The sequence below is a fragment of the Myotis brandtii genome, unplaced genomic scaffold (genome assembly GCF_000412655.1).
Source record: "Myotis brandtii unplaced genomic scaffold, ASM41265v1 scaffold550, whole genome shotgun sequence".
NCBI lineage: Eukaryota > Metazoa > Chordata > Mammalia > Chiroptera > Vespertilionidae > Myotis > Myotis brandtii.
Window position 1 is genome coordinate 3,689,984 of NW_005370043.1, and position 20,250 is coordinate 3,710,233.

The following is a 20,250-nucleotide window of genomic DNA, read 5'->3' on the forward strand; positions in this document are numbered from 1 at the left end:
TGTTTGTTAATCCTCACCTGAGGATATTTTCCCATTGATTTTTAGAGAGAGTGGAGGGGGGTGGGTGAGACAGAGAGAAAAAGACATCGGTGTGAGAGAGACACATTGATTGGTTGTCTCCCTGGGGTGGGCATCAAGCCTGCAATCAAAGTATGTGCCCTTGACCAGAATTGAACCTGTGACCCTTCAGTCTATGGGCTGACATTCTATCCATTGAGCCAAACCAGCTAGGGCTATAAAAATATATTAAAGCCCTAACGGCGTGGCTGAATGGTTGTGTTCACCTGTGGACCAGGAGATCATGGTTCGATTCCCGGTCAGAGCAAATGCCCAGGTTGTGGGCTCGATACCCAGTGGGGCGTGCAGGAGGCAGCCAATCAATGATTCTCTCTCATCATTGATGTTTCTATTTCTCCTTCTCCCTTCCTTTCTGAAATCAATAAAAATATATTTAAAAATACATTATAAAATCTGTGTGCCAAAGAATCCTTATAGTGATTAGACAATTTTTAAAATATATATATATATATATTTTTTTTTTATTGATTTTTTTTTACAGAGAGGAAGGGAGAGAGATAGAGAGTTAGAAACATCGATGAGAGAGAAACATCGATCAGCTGCCTCCTGCACATCTCCTACTGGGAATGTGCCCGCAACCCAGGTACATGCCCTTGACCGGAATCGAACCTGGGACCTTTCAGTCCGCAGGCTGACGCTCTATCCACTGAGCCAAACCGGTTTCGGCTGTGATTAGACAATTTTTAAAACTTATGGATAGACAATTATGACTACACAAAATTTACTACCTGGAGTCATTTTTGTTGTTTTGTTAATTCTCACCTGAAGATATTTTTTTTGCATTGATTTTTAGAGAGAGTAGAAGGGAGGTGGGGGAGAGAGAGAGAGAGGGAGAGAGAAACATCAATGTGAGAGAGACATATTGATTGGTTGTCTCCCACATCCACTCTGACCGGTCCTGGGGTCTAACCTGCAACTCAGGCATGTGCCCTCAACCGGGTATCAAATCTGAGACGCTTCGGTTTGATGGTCAACACTCTAACTGCTGAGCAATACCAGCTAGAGCTGGAGTCATTTTTTAATTCTAGCCTATACAGTTCATGTATATATCATAATAAAATCCCATATTTCTTTTTCATCCTCATCATTCTAACTACTGCCTATATGCTACTGATTATTAAGTCTCTAACTTTAGCTTTAACATCCCTTCATGAGTCTCAGAATTGTATATGTACTCTGTAAGCACTTGTTGAATATACCCACTCCCTAAATATCTCTTGCTAAACATATTTAAAATGGAACTCATTGTTTTCCCTACATCTCTTTTTCCTCATTCATTCCCTATCAGAATAGAAGTACCTGTCTTATCAGTACCTAAAGCCAAAAACCTAGGAGTCATCCTTTAGTCTGTTCTCTCTCTCTCATTTTTCATATCCAAATGATCACCAGGTTCAGCTAATTTTACCTCAGCTCATATTTCTCATACCCCCCCTCCCCATTACCAGTGTCCCCATTATCTCTCACTTGAACCATTGCAGTGATGTCTTTATACATTCTTTTGACAAACATTTGTTGGGCTTCTGTGTGTCAGGCACTGGGGATACAGAGACAAATAAGACATGGCAACTATTTTCAGAAAACTGATAGGTTAGTCCTCATTTGTCTCCATTCCTTCAGGCTTACCATCTTTAAATCTGTCGTTCTCATTGACACTAGAGGTATTGTATCTTATACTCAATTTTTTCTGCTTAATACCCTTTATTAGTTTCCTATCACTAACAGAATAGAGACCAAACTCTTAGTTAGCCTTATAAAACTTTGAAGACCTGCTCCCTATTTATTTCTCTAGTCTCATCTTTCATCACTGTGCCTCACTCATTATACTTCCATAATAACAAACTACTTGTATTCGAAGTTCATATTCAGAGCTGTTTCATTCCTCATTGTCTTTGATCATGCTAATGCCTGTCGAATTCCTTTCCTCCTCAAGTTTTAATTAATTCCAACTGATTTTTCAAAATACAACCCTCCCTTGAGGAGTCCTGGTATATCAAATTATACTACAAAGCCACTCTAATCAAAACAGCTTGATATTTGTTATTTTTAATTTAATTTATTTTATTGTTAGCTTATTTGTTTTTTTTAGTTTATATACTTATTATTTAATTTACCCATCTATAATAATAAAAGGGTAATAAGCTAATTAGACCAGACGTCCGGCTGGAGGGAAGCAGCCCGGGTCCCGGGCGCCTGCTAGCGGCTGGAGCGAAGGCTGGGTCCTGGGTGCCAGAGGGAAGCTGGTGCTGGCAGCGGGGGGAAGGAAGGCCTGCTCTTGCATGAATTTTCATGCATCGGGCCTCTAGTTATTAAATAATTATTAAATATTTTAAAAATGTACTTCATTCTAAAATAAAAGTTTATATGAGGATGATAGGCTATAAACATTTATTTGGTAGAATAGTGAATTCTATTATTCTATGCTGTTGTTACTAAAGCATTTTCCTAAAAATAGGTAGACTTAGAAGTCTTCCTTTTCTTTGTCTAATTTTGCAAGGGCCTCAGGGGGTGATATGCTTGCTTCCTTGTGTGTTATTCACATTACTCTGTGTAACATAACCCAGAATTGGACAAAGACACAGTGTAGATATTACTTGATATGGTTTAACACTTAACCGTTCTCTTTCTCAGAACTTGATGGAGAGTTTGGATTCATTGCTTTGTGCAGAAGGTTCTGAAAGTCTGAAGAGTTTATGCCTGAAACTTCTCCTTTGCCTAGTGACTGTAAGTCACTCATCTATATTTCTTTGTCAAGGGTATTAGTTAACAGCAGGTGCAAGCTTATTTGAATATTTGAGCCCAAAGCTAGAGAGGAAAAGAGAAAAATAAATTATGTACTGGGGCATTACATCACTCTGTTGTGTCTGAATGTATAGGAGGAAGTTGTATGGTCTTTCGTTTCCTGAAAGTTGCTCTTTGGAGCAACTGCTATCATTTTAACCTGCAGGATATGTGATATTTGTTACTTTAAAGGTACCACTCCTGGAGAACTACTCTCTTCTGCATGATCAGCTTTGCCCTTCTCATCAGGTCTCATTTGGAAACAGTTTTTGTAATTCTGAATATTTTTATTTATTCTGACTTAGATTTTCTAGCATGAAGCTGGCCTGTACCTTCTAGTGGGAGGAGGGCAAGGTATTGTTCATTTACTTCAGGTGGTTCCCTTTCCTTGCCACTACTCAAAGACTTCTGGATCATAAACTTCTTCCTGTGCATTTGAGGATTGAAATCCAAGAAACTGTTAAGCAAATGCTTGTGTGAGGGTGTGAGAGAAACAATGAGAGGTTAAAAAATTTAGGGAGTTTTAATTTCCTAATTTCCTATCCGTCTAGTGTCTGTTTTAGTCTAGTGTCTGTTTAGGCTATTGTGGCTTTGGGGGAGCTTTAAAAAAGGTCCAGTAGGTATCTAGTAGAATGTTTTAACATTTCTGTTTCTCTTAGATGCTAGCAAAGGAGATATATATGCAATATCAGAGTATCTCAGGGTAGTCTTTAAAAAGCCTTTTATTGCACTCAGGTGACAGATAACATCAGCCAGAACACTATCCTGGAGTATGTAATGATCAACAGCATATTTGAAGCAATTTTACAGGTTGGTCAATTTCCTTGTCACCTCTTTCTCTTTTGGGTAAACTACCTCCTCAAATCTTCTCTGTCTGCATTCCTAGGAACTAGGAATTAGCACTATCACACATTTCTGGTTCTTATTACAGATACTCTCCCACCCCCCAAGTCGTAGGGAGCATGGGTATGATGCTGTAGTCCTCTTGGCTTTGTTGGTGAACTACAGAAAATATGAGGTAAGTGGCTTCTTTAATCAATAGTTGTTATCTTTCTATAATCTTCCTACATGTGGCTACTTCTAGAAGACTTTGCTTAATGTGGAAGACATGCTCTTGGTAAATGATATATGGATTTATTTTGATAAGCCAAATTCTAAAAACCCTATATTAAATGCATGGGGCAGATGATGTAGCTTTTAAAAGGAATTCTGTAGTGCAACTTCTAATGAAGTGAGTAAATATCCCTTAATACAGTGGTTTCCAGACCCAGCTTATCATTAGGATCGCCTAGGAACTTTTAAAAAAGAAGAAATGTCCAGGTTTTACTCTTAACACACAGAATCAGAATCTCTTGGGGGTGGGACCTGGGAATCTTTTTTTTTAAGCTTCCCTATTGAATATGATGATTAGCCAGGATTGGAAACACTGACCTTATGCATCTGTTTTGAAAGATTGGACTTTCATATGTTGGATTTACTTAATGCAATCCACTTATAAAAGTATCACTGTTGGTCTGGGAATTCTTTCTGATTTTTTTTTTTTTCTGATTTTGTTTTTAATCCTCACCTGAGGAGTGAGGATATTTTTTCCATTGATTTTTAGAGAGAGTAGAAGAGAGGGGAGAGGGGATGAGAGAGAGAAAGAAAAAAAACATTGACTTGAGAGAGACATAGCTATTGGTCGCCTCCCGCTCCGAGCCCTGATCTAGGCTGGGGATTGAACCTGAAACTGAGGTACACACCCTTGACCAGGAATGAACCTGTGACTCTTGGGTCCGTGGACCAACACTCTAACCACTGAGCAAAATCAGCCAGGGTTGTTTCTCATTTTAATGGAAATTTAGACAGAGCCTTATTCATATTAATTCTGGAGTTCTTTTTGCCCCTGAATTAATTGGGGACAGATTTATAGGTTTTTGAGATGAAGAGCAGAACTCAGAGTTTTACTTGGATTGGTTGGTGTGTCTACTTGATTCCCCTCAAAAGACAGAAAATGCCGCTTAGGGAAGACCAGGGGCCTTACTGGGGATAATTTCGGACTAATAAGGAGCATTTAGCCTTCAATCCTGGATACTAGGAGTACTTTATTAAACCCAGAAGTCAGGAAGTGCATTGAGGCAACCTGACTTTCTTCACTTAATAAGTAGCAATGCTATGAGAAGTGGGCCAGCTGGAGGGAGGATTATCATTTCTGAACTTCTGGATCTTCGCTTAGTGATATTTGATAAGATTCCTAGTCAGGTCAACAATGATGAGTAACAACATCTGGAGGGATATGGAAGAAGGGAAGGCCATGAGAAAGGAACACTTAAAGAGGAACTGGAATATGTGGACCAGCGTTAATGTCTTATAAATCCCAGGAGCTGATCGCTTTCATTGTCTTGGAGGAATTGACGGATGGTGTTTAAAGTGATTAATAAATATGTAATTTATCATCAAAACCTGTTTTACTGGTGATCTGGAGGGGTTGGCATGGCAGCCATTTTGATCTCTGTCATGTATAATAGCCTCTGGGGCCTTATTACAACAGCAAGAAAAATAGCTGAGGAAAAATGCTGAAGATAGTTAAAGAGAGTTGAGTTATATGTGCTAGGAAAGCACCATCATCAGTAATGAGTATTTTTGGAACATTCTGCTGGATGCAGGCCACTCTGAGGCAGTGGCTTGGCTTTTCTGAATGTGAACTGAAAGGTGGCTCAGCCCAGTAGGGCTCTCTGAAATGTCAGCCTGAAAAATTGGGCATGGCCAAGGAACTGGAGAAAATCATATTTCTGGAGCGAGGCATGCATCTCTAGTCTGTCAGAAGCCCCAGAAGAATTAATATACTAGGCAAGGTCAAGCTGGTGGGCATAATTTATCTGGGCTTTGCAGCTTTTGATATAAGTCACTCACCAGAAACCATCAAGGAAGCCTGGTGACCAGGGAGGAGTCAGGTTTTTGAAGAAACATGAGGAATTCCAGATGAATGTAGCAAAACCAAAAGTTGGTGAAATTTTATACAAGCTAGTATGAGAGGTATGTGCTGTGGAGAACCAATTCCATGACCAATGCAGTAATTTGTGACCTTTCTAGAAAGGTGCAGAGGGCACCAGAGAGGCTGGGTGCCCAGCTAAACACAGAGAAAGCAAATAAGGTGTTGGACTTAAGGAATGGAAGTAATAGAAAAGATAGAAAAGATGTCATGTAGTAAATGTAAAAGATAGTTCTTCCTCACCTCAAGTAATGCATTCCATTTTAGTCATTTTATTTAAAATAGAGGAGGCAATAACAACAAAAAAGGCCTAAAGTGCAATGAAAAATGGTAAGAATGGAATGGTTTAGATCAAATAAAGGCAGGACTCTATGAGAGTAACCTCATGATGCCTCACTGAGTTTGTAATTCTGTTTTGTGGCTGAAAAGTAGATTGCCTCTAGTTTTAAAACATGACCAGCACAACCGGTACATAGTGCTAAGGAGAATCAGTGTCTGGAGAATAGAATTTTTCACAGCATTAATATCCTGGCCTTCTAGGTTGGCCACATCTGAGATGAAGCGACTCATTCTCCAACTGTTACCCATTGAACATGACATTTTCCAGAAATTACAAAATTGTTTATTATGTCCAATTGGAAGTTCTCTCTCTCTCTCTCTCTCTCTCTCTCTCTCTCTCTCTCTCTCTCTCTTTTCCTTCCCTAAAGAGCTTCCTTCGAATGTGATAAAAATGTCAAAGGAGAAAAAATATGGTTACCAATCATTGAGCCCTTACCATATGCCAGATACTATGCTAAGGATTTTACATGTCTTACTTCATTTAAGTCTCATAGCAACTCCAAGGAAGAAAATATAATTCCCATTTTACAGATGAGGAAATTGAGCTTCTGTTAATTGGTGTGCTTAACTTATCACAGTTAATAAGTAGAGGAGCTAGAACTCAAACCCTTGCTTTTAGCCACCTGGCCTTTCCTCCACTGCTGCAAAAGCACAGACTATTCTTGGTAATGAGATGATCCTTATTATTACCGGTAGCAGTGTACTTTTTTGGAAGGTGAGTGGCTAGGACTTTCAAAAATTATGCTAAGAAACCGGTCTTTTTCTTCTGGTGGAGTTCTAATCATGGTAGCATTGCTAGGTCAGCCTATTGGTGATTTTTTTTTTTTTTAAGCATCCACTTGAATTGGCTCTTATCTGAAATCTGTAGCACCGGCAGAATTTGACTGTTGGTTACAGGAAGACGTGTTGAGAGCTTTCCTCTGTTACATCAAGTAACAAATGAAGTGGGTTTTACCTTCTTGAGTTGTGTTGCAGAAAACCTTATAAACATTTGGCTATTAAGAAAGCAAAGCTGTCTCTCCATTCCCAACTGACATTCGAAAGATGCCCTCAGAAACTTGACTAAATAAGGTCTTTGTGGGGGGTTAGCCTTTTAGTTGGGTTTCTAAGTTTCTCTGTAATGAGTTTTCTTGGTTGCTGTAAAAACTGCCAATCTGAGAACTATTGTTCCTTGCTTGCCTTGGGTTAGAATTGGTGCCTGATCTACATGAGATCTTTCCTCACATCCCATGGGTGGGATGTTTTCAAGGTGAGCAGGTCATTGGTTCTCATCTCACCAGTAGGAGATGGCCCAACTGCTTAATGAGTTTAAATATATGTTCATTTCCATATGCTGCCCAGCTGAGATTGGGTCTGGAAAAACTCAGGAAATCTTCCAATGCTATAAGTGATGGGACAATCATTAAATCCCAGTGTCCTGACCAGATTGTAGTTTGGGTAATTACATCCTTTTTTTTTTTCCAGTTCCCCTGCAGTGTTATTTGGGTATCAGATCCACAAATGGCCTCTCTGGCTGTTAAGCAGCTGCCACTTTCCACCCCCCAGGTGGCTTTGTTTTACGGGTGGGTGAATCAGTCCTTGCATAGCGTTTGTGGAATGGTTAGGGAGCCTTTGGGATCAGAATGTAAGTTAGCAACTTACAAATTTGTGCCTTATGGCAAAGAAGCTTTTATGTCCCCCAAAAGACAGTTGTCCCTATGGACTCAGTAAATTATTGGCAGGATAGGACAGAGTGAGTTTTGTGGAGTGTTCACTTACTTTTTAGAAACAAATATGAAGGAAAGATGGTAGAAGTGCCAGACATAGGCCTGAGCTGATTCAGCCCAGAGGAAAATGCAGGTAGAACAGAATTTGTGTGTGTGCATGTGTGTGCAGATGTATGCATGTATATGCATGTGTGTGCTTGGTGAATGCCCATGCACATTGAGAGATTTACTGGAAATGGGGGAGTCAGCTTATAAGATGGGCTTGGGTCTGGGTAGTAGGAGCATTGCTGTAGAGAGAGGGCCTGATACCTGCATTTTTATTAACACCTTATTAAATAGTGGGTTTTTAAGTAGGTCACAGTCACCTTGAGTCTCTTCTCTTCTTTAACAGTCTGTGAATCCTTATATTGTGAAGCTGTCTATTGTGGATGACGAGGCCACGCTCAATGTGAGTATCTGGATCTTTGTGTATTGTTTTAATTGCTTGCATTCAATAGACTTACTTGCAGTGGATATTTAGAGAGCAGAGGGCTTTTGTGTTAATTTCATCTGGCTATAAAGAGGGACTTTGTGTTTCTTTTTAGAGCATTAGTGCAGCTATCGTATTGTATTCTATTTTCTCATCATGGAAGGAAGATTTGAAGGGACATTTGCTTGCTAATCATGATGAAATGGTTGGTTATATTTCATGTTATAGTGTGCTGAGGTTGACTATCCTACAAAGTCCAGTAAGTTACATTTCCAAGAATAAGAAGGCTTAAATGATATATCAAAATACTATGCTGGCCCTAACCGGTTTGGCTCAGTGGATAGAGCGACGGCCTGCGGACTGAAGGGTCCCAGGTTCGATTCCAGTCAAGGGCATGTACCTTGGTTGCGGGCACATCCCCAGTGAGGGGTGTGCAGGAGGCAGCTGATCGATGTTTCTCTCTCATCGATGTTTCTAACTCTCTATTCCTCTCCCTTCCTCTCTGTAAAATATCAATAAAATATATTAAAAAAATACTATGCTGTACATTTTGAATAGCTTACAATTTCATATGTCAGTTATACCTCAAGAAAGCTGGGGGGAAAAAGAGGCTTAAGTGATTAAACGATCAGAAATTCCTTTTTGTACAACTAGCCAGATGGTATTTATAGATTGACTTGGTGAAGCCGAAACATGGATAATGGTATATATCTGTTGCAGTATGTCCTTGAAAGTTTGGGAAATAACATCTGATCTCTGAATATAGGGAGGAGGAAGATGACCAGGTGTCTGGCTTTATTCTCTTTCCATCTTGCCCTCTTCATTCTTCTAATTTCCCTTATGAATAGAAGTACCCATTATTCATCTTGTGGCCTTAATTGATCTTTGTGTTGTGTTTAATAGATTCTAGAGGGAAAGTTGATAAGTCACTTTAATTTTTATTAGATCTTCTTCTCATACTCCTGTGGCTTGAAGAGTGGCTTGTTTAGAGACATATGAGATTTTTTTGTTTGAAGCTTCTAATTCAGTTTTCTCTTTTGAAGTGAAAATGATCCCAGTGAAATTGTCCGTGATCTGAGCTGGTCTGTTTTACCCCGTTACTCTTTTAAGTAACAGCAAGATAATTAGATCAGAGAAATCTCTCCAAAGAGGTTCCTTTTATTTATTTATTTATTTATTTATTTATTTATTTATTTATTTATTATTCAGCACAGAGGTCTTTTTTATTTTTTCCCACTTATCATGCCATGAATTCATAGGGAATGGGTTCCAGCAGCTCAGGCTCCTTTCCTTTGGTTCTCACAAAGTGTGTTTCTCTGGGTGGAGCAGGCTGACGCTTCAGTTGAACCCAAGTACCTTTCTCTTTGGCTTCCTTCTTTTTCTGATCATTTTCCTTCACACGTTTCAGGGAGCTATCTTGGCTTTTAGAGTGCTTAATATGTTCAATATGTACATTAATTCACTTGGCAAGAATCTTGCCCTTAACTTGCTTGTTCACAATAATGCCCACTGCATGCTGAGTGACATTGTAGACTCCCAGTTTTACCATGGTAACATTTGTGGGGCATTCCTTTTTGAACAGTGCACATTCCCTTGATGTCCACAATATCACCGTCTTGTAGATTCATTTATGTGGCCAAAGGAACAACTCCATGTTTTCTAAAAGGCCTAGAGAGCATATAGCAGGTGCCTCTCCTCTTTCCCTGTGTTAGTCATTTTGGTGAACTACTGGAAGGTGGCAGTTCCGGCCGAAAGGCGAGGTTCTTTTTTTTTTTTTTTTTTTTTTCAATAGCTAAGTATGTATTTTAAATATGTTTTTTAATTGATTTTTTTTTTTAGAGAGGAAGGGAGAGGGACAGAGAGATAGAAACATCAAGGAGAGAGGAACATCCTCCTGCACGCCTCCTACTGGAGATCAAGCCCACAACCCAGGCATGTACTCTGACTGGGAATTGAACTGGTGACTTCTTGGTTCATGGGTCAATGCTCAACCACTTAGCGACCCCAGCTGGGCCAAAGAAGTTGCTTTTGATGCTTTGGCAATGCCTCTCAGAATTTCCGTCCTTGTTGCCTACTTTCAGGTAGAACTTCTTGGTCTTGGACCATGATGGTGTAATTAGTGTTTTCCCTGGCCTAATCATAGCATCACTGCCAGCCCCTTATTTCACCTGTGCTGTCTTTTTTCTTTCTAGGGAATGGGGCTTGTGATTGCTCAGGCTTTATCTGAGTACAACAGGTAAGTCTACCTTTCCAGGAGAGAAGGGAAACAGGTTTGTTAGAGTTCTTGAGTGAACTTGCCTTACCTATGCTATAAGTATTCAGAGGTACAGCTGCTGGCAGATGTGTTTGCTCTAGCTTGGCTGGATGGCTTTAGCAGGGGTTGTTTGTAACACCAAGGGAGAAGCCATCAGGTTAGTGTCCATTGTTTCTTTAAACAATTAGTCACATTCTTTGCAGCTTTTAGTATTTTATCTCAGAGCATTTTAACTAGTATTTCAGCCACAAGCAGGCTCTTCCATTTAGCCCAGTGTATCACACAAATATAATTTTCTATGTAAAAAAGGTTGTGAAACACTGCTTTTTTTGTATGCTTCAAAATATAAATAACAGGAGAAAACATTGAATTAGGTTTCCAGATGCTTCTTTTTCATCAGGAATCAACTGCAGTTTCCTGGAGTCCCTTTCTCTTTTGTGGGCTCAGTTCAGTGATGCTTGCTTTTCCTCCTGCTGTGGATGGAGAAGTATCTGATATTCAGTGAATGGGAACCAGAAGACTCTCCAATCTTCACAAGGGCCAGGCAGGATCTTTCTTGCTTCTTTCCATACTTTCCTTATACACAATTGGGTGTTGGAATTTAAAATCTGTCCCATCTCCACAAATAGTTTAGCTTACAGATTACTTCCGTTCTCTTCCTTCAAAAACAAACATGATTTTCACTATTACAGCCTTGAAGTAATTTCACTGTCACACTTTTCAAGTAATAGTCTGTTTGGGAAATAACTGGATCAGCCATATGTTAGAGTAGTTTCACACTTTTGCAGCTTGCTTTCTAAGTCTCTACCAAAGTAGCCAGGCATTTTGGTACACACTACCTCAAGAGCAGATGGGTGCCTCTTAGCTTGCAGGAGAAACTGCAGTGGCTAGATTGTCGTAGTGCGTTTATTTTCTGGAGTCAGTGAATTCTATGAGTGTCCTGCTTTGATTACCTAGAATGCTGAGGACAAAGACATACTTGATAAATAATACTAAAGTTGAATTTAGTTATTTTTCTTTAGGCAGTATAAAGACAAGGAAGAAGAACACCAGAGCGGTTTTTTCTCTGCTTTAACAAATATGGTAAGTCCTACTAATTTTTTCTCTACCATTCAGAAATGTAAGAGGTCTGTAGGGGTAGACAAATCTGGACTCAGAAGTTTGAGGTGATGGCATGATGAGGGGAGTGAGAGGGCTACTCAGAACAGATTATTTTGAGAGCTGTATCTCTTAGTGATTTCCAAACTGAAGTAAGGAGAAAGAAGAGCTTCGATTTCTCTGAGATAGATTTTTTCAAATTAATTAATTTAGTTTTTAAGGCTACAATAAAGTTACATATTAAGCCAGACTTCTGCTTTCTAAAGAGTTGGCTTTGTTTGAAGACCAACCCTATGGAACATAGAATAGGAGGGTTTAGATCCGAATAGAACCCTGAGTGCTCCTTGGCTGTGTGCTGTGGCCACTTGTTTCCTCGTAGCTGTTCCTGGAGTCGAGGGATTGGTGCTGTGGATCTGAGCCACCCGCCTAACGGCTTAATGGGCTGAGAGGTCCATGGTCTAGGGAAGTTACTGGTCTACTTTACAAGACTGCTGAGCAAGGTTTCTCAACTTCGGCATCATAGGCATTTTGGGCCAGATAATCTGTGACTAATTTTTAAGAGATAAATCTAGCAAGTCTTAGACTCTAGGCCAGGGGTTGGCAAACTTTTTGACTCGAGGGCCACAATGGGTTCTTAAACTGTACCGGAGGGCCGGAACAAAAGCATGGATGGAGTGTTTGTGTGAACTAATATAAATTCAAAGTAAACATCATTACATAAAAGGGCCGCGGGCCGTAGTTTGCCCACGGCTGCTCTAGGCAGATTCAGAAAGTCTCCTTGGGCATTAGTAGTCAAATAATCAGCCCTAGCGCAAGACAATTAAAAATATTTTTTTATATTGATTGATTTTAGAGAGAGAAGGAAACATAGTTTTGTGGTTCCACTTATTTATGTTTCATTGGTTGATTCTTTTTTTTTTTTTTTTTTTTTTTTTTTACAAATTTTTATTGTTGAAAGTATTACATAGATCCTCCTTTTCCTTTCCCCCCATTGGTTGATTTTATAATGTGCCTTGCCTGTGGGTCAAACCCACAACCTTGGCATATCGGGATGATGCTCTAACCAACTGAGCTAGCTGGTCAAGGACTAGAGCAAGACAGTTTTGAGTTCATTGCAAGAAACAGTCATCCCTCTACCCCCCAAAAGTCAATCCTCCCCACCCCAAATGCCTATGCCCTTCTTCTTTCTTAGAGTCTACTCTCAGGAAGGACTTGATAAGCTCTTTAACTCTGAAACATCAATAACTAAAGTCTCTCAGAGGTCAGAGCAGTAAGGGTGCTGTATTGGGTTTGGTTAAATGACTTAGATATAATTATATTGCTCTCAAGGATCTTTGCCATTTAGTCAAGAAGAAAAAGTTTTGTAACAAACAAATGAAGCTCCAGCTGCATAGTTTCGTGTTGTACATCAGTAAACAGGTGGAACAGTATTTTTAGAGGGATGGGCATCTTTCTCGGTGCTTCTAACCATATTGGAGGCAACATTTACTTATTTGGCTGCCCTCCCTAGGACACACTCTAAAAATTTTGTGATCTGATAGATGGACCATGGATTTCACATAGACAGTTTTGGTCTGAAACTCAATTATTCCCCGGAAGATGGCTCTATGTCGGATGAAATTAGCCTACTTTCTGTGATGTTCTTTATGAATTAGTTTTTAAAAAATGTATTTTTATTGATTTCAAAGAGGAAAAGAGAGGGAGAGAGGGATAGAAACATCAATGATGAGAGAGAATCATTGATTGGCTGCCTCCTGCATACCTCCCAATGGGGATTGAGCCTGCAACCTGGGCATGTGCCCTGACTGGGAATCAAACCGTGACCTGGTTCATGAGTTGACGACGCTTAACCACTGAGTCACTCTGGCTGGGCAGGAATTAGTTTTTGACTTTAACAAAGCAACTTCCAGGAAAGATGCAGAATGATGGTCTAGGTCCGTGGTTGGCAAACTGTGGCTCGTGAGCCACATGCGGCTTTTTGGCCCCTTGAGTGTGGCTCTTCCACAAAATACCACGTGCGGGCGCACATACAGTGCGATTGAAACTTCGTGGCCCATGCGCAGAAGTCGGTTTTCAGCCTGGGCGAATCTATTTTGAAGAAGTACTGTTGATATTTGGCTCTGTTGACTAGTGGGTTTGCCGACTACTGGTCTAGGTTAACATTTACTCCCTGTCAGTGGTTACTAAATTTAAATTGAAAAGGAGAGCTGGACAAAAGTACAAGGATTGTTTTTAAGTCCCTTTAAGAAAGATGATTTGGAGTTCTCATTATTTCATTTATTACTTACGATTCTTTTAAGATCTTCAAAGTGGGCTGATTTTTTTGTGTATGTATGACTGGTGGGCCAGAGCTCCAAATTCCCTTGGGCAGCAAGTAGCTTGTTTTTTCACTGATTAATGGCTTCTTAAATTTTCCTGCTGTAAGTGTGCAATTCCCCTCTTCTTCCACAGGTGGGCAACATGTTCATAGCAGATGCCCATGAGAAAATCTCAGTACAGTAAGTGCCTGACATTCTTGTGCAATGACTTGAACTTAATGTGGGCTCACCAACTGTGGGTGGGAGTGTGAAACGTTACCTCTTGTTAATCTTTTATAGATTCACACTTTCTTGGTGATATATCAAGTGTTTCTTGAGAATGGACTCTTAGGAACCTCTACTTTGGTTCCTGTGTATTGAGCCCCAGGAAGCTGAGAAACTATTTCCAGCTATCTTTGAAGTGGAATGCAAGAGGGCTGGGTATCTGAGCCAGTTAAGGACTTAACTGGATTGGTGTGAAGCAGTGAGAGTGAAAATAGTGAATGAAGTAGATAAGAACTAAGTAATTAAAGTTAAGGCTCTTTACTTTTTTCTCTTTGCCTATATACACTTTACATATTGGGGCAGGGAGGAAATAAAAGGAGCATCAGAAATTCCAAAGGATTGATAATGGGGAGCTGGGGTGAAATCTTATCTTGATGGTTATATTGTTCTAACTTTTCCATTATAAGAGCCTCTTCAATTTGTTCTCTTTTTCTTTAGAACCAATGAGGCCATCCTCCTGGCACTTTATGAAGCTGTTCATTTAAATCGAAACTTCATCACAGTGTTAGCTCAGGTTGGTTATATTAAAAACTCCAATCCTTTTTCTTCCTGAATTTCCTACAGATTCATTCCCTTGACAAGCCTTCTGGCTTTGCCTGTTTAAGCCCTGCTTTGCATTGGTAAGTGGTGGTAACACAGAGTTGCATCAGTTGCTTTTGCTTCATGCTATCCTCGGATATGTATGTTTCCATCTGGTGCAAAGTGGGTCGGATAACATGTAAAGTTTTTACTGATTCTGTTAACCCAGATGAGTTGAGATTACTTCATTTGGCTCACTGGAAATCCCTTGGTATTATCAACCCATATGGATTTTTTTCTTTTTTAAGGAATAGTTTATTGATTTAAAAAAAAACTTTATTGTTGAAATATTACACATGTCCCCCTTTTTCCCCATTAACCCCTTTTAGCCTGTCCCCATCCCCCCTAGTCCTTTATCCCACTATTGTCTGTGTACATGGGTTATGTATATATGCATATAAGTTCATTGGTTAATCTCTTCCACCCACTCCCAGTTTATTGGTTTTTAGAGAGAGAGGAAGGGAGAAGGAAAGAGAGAGAAACACTGATTGTCTGCCTCCTGTAACCCCCTACTAGGGATCAAGCCTGCAACCCGGTTTAGCTGTGAAATTAAATATATGTATGTGTGTGTGTGTGTGTGTGTGTGTGTGTGTGTCTGTGTCTCTCCCTTCCTCCCTGAAATCAATAAAAGATACACACACACACACATACACACACACACACACACACACATATATATGTAAAAATAAAAGAAACCTAATACATACTTAAAAAATATATTTTTATTGATTTCAGAGAGGAAGGAATAGGGAGAGAGAGAGACAGAAACAACACTGATGAGAGAGAGTCATCAATCAGCCACTTACCACATTCACCACACTGGGGATGAGCCAGCACCCCGGGCACGGGCCCTGACTGGGAATTGAACTATGACCTCCTGGTTCATAGGTCAACGCTCAACCACTGAGCAACACTGGCCGGGCTTAGGTTTCTTTTAAAGGAAGATTTGCTTATGTTTTTTTCTCAAAGGGCAGATGTGTATGAGAGCCCCTGATTGAGTTTAACAAAAATAAGCCATGCTTAAAAAGCAGTGTGCTGCTTTGGGGTCTGCTTAGGAGGACACATAATTTTTCACAACTGATAACATGAGACTTTATTTACTATTCTCACTATGTTCCTTATGTGCTTTCTGAATTCTATAACTAACTGATTTTAAAGGAAATAAAAGGTTGGTAAAGCTGTTGGGGAGGAGTGAGTGGCTCCCACTCAGCTTAATTTTGAAGAGCTGATGTGGCAGGGGGGGTTAAAGAAGGTCAGGGACAGAGGAGCCATCTGTTTTGGTCCCCAGTGTATGTGTACCTTGTGTCTTTACTTCCCCATCCCACACACTCTTAATTTGTTGTGGAACAGGAAGGCTATCACCTGCATAGCTTTTTAAAATAGTACCTGTTATCCTCTTGGCTCACCTGCATTTATTATCAACTATGTGATCATCAGAATAATCTGTAAATGAGGTTGATCTGATGAGAGTAGTCTTTTTCAGGTTTAGATAGGACTGCAAATGCCTCCCCCCTTTTTTTGTAGAATAATCCTGTGTATTTGTTTAGTCCAGTTTTTTATTTGTATGGTTCTACAGAAAAGCTTATATAATGAGATCTTGGTTGCTTAGAAAGAACTAGCCCACAGAGCTTCTTGTTAGTGTTTAGCAAGCATCAACAGTAATCAGGTAGTCATGGGAACTAAATGTTGAAGCAGTCCCCCCTCAGTGAGCTGTCTGTCTCTGAGGCCAGGGATACCAGAAAGGATATTAATAAGAGGATACTCGGAACTGGATTTTCTCTCCTTACCCATCTGTGTTCTTTTTCAGAGTCATCCAGAGATAGGCTTGGTGACAACCCCTGTCAGTCCCGCTCCAACAACCCCAGCCACACCACTTGGTACCACACCGCCCTCCTCTGATGGTAAGCCCACAGCCTCTTTTGTTTTCTTGATTAATATAGTTTTGAATCTTTCAGGGTGAGCATAGTTGTGTTGAACAAAGAACACAGTTGTCTATTGTTTCACTTAAGAAACTGTCTGAAAAATACTGCCCTTCAGGACTCCTTAAGCTCCAAAGAAAACTTTGGAAAAGATAGTTAAGTACTTTTCTCTGTGTCAGAAGCTACATAATTCCAGCATGTCCTCCTCAGGAAATCGTTGAGTCATGAAGTGCTAGATCTTAAAAGGACCTCAGAGGTCAGTGATGCCTGCCTTGCCAAACTCTCAGGGTACTTGTGAGACTCAGATGACATATGTTATGAATATCTCACTGACATAAATGTGAAATTGTAATGTTATCTTATTTTACTACTAGAAGCCTGGTGCACGAAAATTGTGCACTGGGGAGGGGGGGTGTCCCTCAGCCCAGCCTGTACCCTCTCCAATCTGGGACTGCTGGCTCCCAACTGCTCGCCTGCCTGATTGCCCCTAACCGCTTCTGCCTGCCAGCCTGATCACCCCCTAACCACTCTCCTGCCAGCCTGATCGATGTCTAACTGCTCCCCTGCTGGCCAGATCGTCCCCAACTGCCCTCCCCTGCTGGCCCGATCGCCCCCAACTGCCCTCCCCTGCCGGCCCAATCGCCCACACTGCCTTCCCCTGCCAGCCTGATTTCACCCCCATCTGCCCTCCCCTGCCGGCCTGGTCCCTCACAACTGCCCTCCCCTGCCGGCCCGGTCGCCCCTAACTGCCCTCCCCTGCAGGCCTGGTTGCCCCCAACTGCCCTCCCCTGCTGGTCTGGTTGCCTCCAACTGCCCTCCCCTGCTGGTCTGGTTGCCTCCAACTGCCCTCCCCTGCTGGTCTGGTTGCCTCCAACTGCCCTCCCCTGCTGGTCTGGTTGCCTCCAACTGCCCTCCCCTGCTGGCCCGGTCGCCCCTAACTGCCCTCCCCTGTTGGCCATCTTGTGGCGGCCATCTTTTGACCACATGGGGGCGGCCATCTTGTGTGAGGACATGATGGTTAATTTGCACATTACCTTTTTATTATATAGGATTTGACAAATGAGGGAATTGAGGCCAGAGAAATAAGTGGTTTGCCTAAGGTTAGTGAGAGTTGCAATTAAGAACCAAGACATGAATCAAGGCAGGGAACCGTGTATATTTTTATCACTACTTTCTGCTCAGTATAGTGCCTGTCATGGTTATTACTTAGTAAATATTAGTTGAATAAATGAATGAGAGAGTGAACCTGGGATTTACTCACTGTTATGTGTTTGTTAGCCATTACCCCTTAGAAAATGACTAGATTTGATGGGAGTTTGGTGGGTATTTAAGACTTGTCCCCCTAAAAAATAACAAAAAAACCTTCCACTGTATAAATCTTATGGTTGTAACTTAAGAAAAAGGTAACAGAAAAGAAATTATGAATTTTGTCCAATAAACTGTATATCACCTGAGTTAGTTTTACTGTAAGCTGAGTGTGTTTGATGGACTACCTTAACCAAAAATTAAAAATTAATCTTTGTTAATGCTTGATGTTTTGCCTCAAATGTTGACCACGTTTTGGGTAAAGAAATACAGGAAATAAGCCTGACAGGTGTGGCTCAGTGGTTGAGCATCGACCCATGAACCAGGAGGTCACGGTTCGATTTTCTGTCAGGGCACATGCCCGGGGTTTGGGCTTGATCCCCAGTGTAGGGCATGCAGGAGGCAGCCTATCGATGATTCCCTTTCATCGTTGATGTTTCTATCTCTCTCTCCTTCTCCCTTGGGGGGGAAAAAAAGAGGAACAAATGTAACCTGAACAATAAAGATTTAATTAAAAAAAAAAAAAAAAGCTGAGTGTGTTTGATGGACTACCTTAACCAAAAATTAAAAATTAATCTTTGTTAATGCTTGATGTTTTGCCTCAAATGTTGACCACGTTTTGGGTAAAGAAATACAGGAAATAAGCCTGACAGGTGTGGCTCAGTGGTTGAGCATCGACCCATGAACCAGGAGGTCACGGTTCGATTTTCTGTCAGGGCACATGCCCGGGGTTTGGGCTTGATCCCCAGTGTAGGGCATGCAGGAGGCAGCCTATCGATGATTCCCTTTCATCGTTGATGTTTCTATCTCTCTCTCCTTCTCCCTTCCTTTCTCTCTAAAATCAATAAAAACGTATTAAAAAAAAAGAAATACAGGAAATCTAACTTTGATCTTTTTTTTATGCTTCCCTGTTGTCTCTATGTGAAATGACCTCTTTGATCTTCTCTCTTGCGTTGAAATTTTCATATTGGACTTGTGGCAGTAGCATTTCAAGGTAGTAAAACAGTATTCATGCAGAAGCATGACAAGGAGGTGCTGTTGATATTCAGGTCTATGGTAGCAAATTGGATCTGTTTAAAATTGAAAGACAAATTCCAAAATATTTTAATGAGAAGGAACAAGTAGTGAGGATTGCCTAATTGTCTCTGCTTATTCAGGTCACTGAATAATCCAATGGAAATACTGTTCTTTTTCTTTAAGGATAAAGCCTGCCTGGTTACCATGGATACACACACACACACACACACACACACACACACACACACATATCTGAGTTCCATGTGATGTTGGGCTTTGGATGCTTCAGAGAACTGCCTTTCAAACTGTTCATTGTGAGCACTTCCACCCACACACTTGATTATGCAATGGCAGGATTTATGCTTACTTACCTACAACTAGTGAGCTTTTTATTTTTTCTAGTGGGAAGATGGAGTCAGCCCACTTTCAAATGACTGTCTCCCTTGACAAAGGCTGCTGGAAAGAATTATGAAGATAGAGATCAAGGAAAATTTCCTTAGGAAGGAGATTTTAATTTGTGAGGGATTTTATTCTTTCTCTTCTATTTTGTTCTTTTTGTTGTTGTTAATCCTCACCCGGGGATATTTTTCTATTGATTTGTAGAGAGAGTGAAAAGGAGGGGGAGAGAAAGAAACATTGATGTGAGAGAGACACATCGATTGGTTGCCTTCCCCATGCGCCCTCACCAGGATCAGGGCTGGGGATCAAGCTGCAACAGATATGTGCCCTTGACTGGAATCGTACCTGGGACTCTTCAGTCTGCAGGCTGATGCTCTATTCATTGAGCCAAACTGGCTAGGGCTATTTTTATTATTTTTCCTCCTAATTCATTTCCTTTCTATAGGGGTCCTAAATATTATAACCTTGTTTTTAGGTTTTGGTTCTTAATTATAGTGGTGTTCAGTAGCCCAGTTATATTTAAAGGTATATCACTCAAAGCCAACAGTTTAGCTGTAACATTTGTTCTCAGATCAGTCTTGACATTTGACAACTCAGCCTTGGCATGAGAGGACTTTCTGGTAAAGTAAAAATACATATACTTTTACATTTCTACATATTATATAAGACTAGAGGCCCAGTGTACGAATTCATGTATGGGTGGGGTCTGGCTGCCCCACCCCTATGGGGGCCGATCAGGGCTGGGCTGGCGGGGGG

At 40.7% G+C, this 20,250-nt stretch overlaps 1 protein-coding gene and 1 pseudogene across 3 annotated transcripts in view; one reads left to right on the forward strand and one right to left on the reverse strand.

Annotated features, from left to right (window-relative positions):
• LOC102245761 (chromosome unknown open reading frame, human C10orf76) overlaps window positions 1–20,250 on the forward strand; it is a 148,574-nt gene that overhangs the window by 18,428 nt on the left and 109,896 nt on the right. For all 3 annotated transcript variants that reach the window (XM_005878274.2, XM_014549421.1, XM_014549422.1), the window contains 9 exons: window positions 2,707–2,799; window positions 3,592–3,666; window positions 3,788–3,874; window positions 8,264–8,320; window positions 10,534–10,577; window positions 11,618–11,678; window positions 14,145–14,191; window positions 14,714–14,789; window positions 16,662–16,755. In XM_005878274.2, the coding sequence (XP_005878336.1) occupies window positions 2,707–2,799; window positions 3,592–3,666; window positions 3,788–3,874; window positions 8,264–8,320; window positions 10,534–10,577; window positions 11,618–11,678; window positions 14,145–14,191; window positions 14,714–14,789; window positions 16,662–16,755 (634 nt within the window). The remainder of the gene's footprint in view (window positions 1–2,706; window positions 2,800–3,591; window positions 3,667–3,787; window positions 3,875–8,263; window positions 8,321–10,533; window positions 10,578–11,617; window positions 11,679–14,144; window positions 14,192–14,713; window positions 14,790–16,661; window positions 16,756–20,250) is intronic.
• Window positions 9,568–10,057, reverse strand: LOC106728173 (annotated as a pseudogene).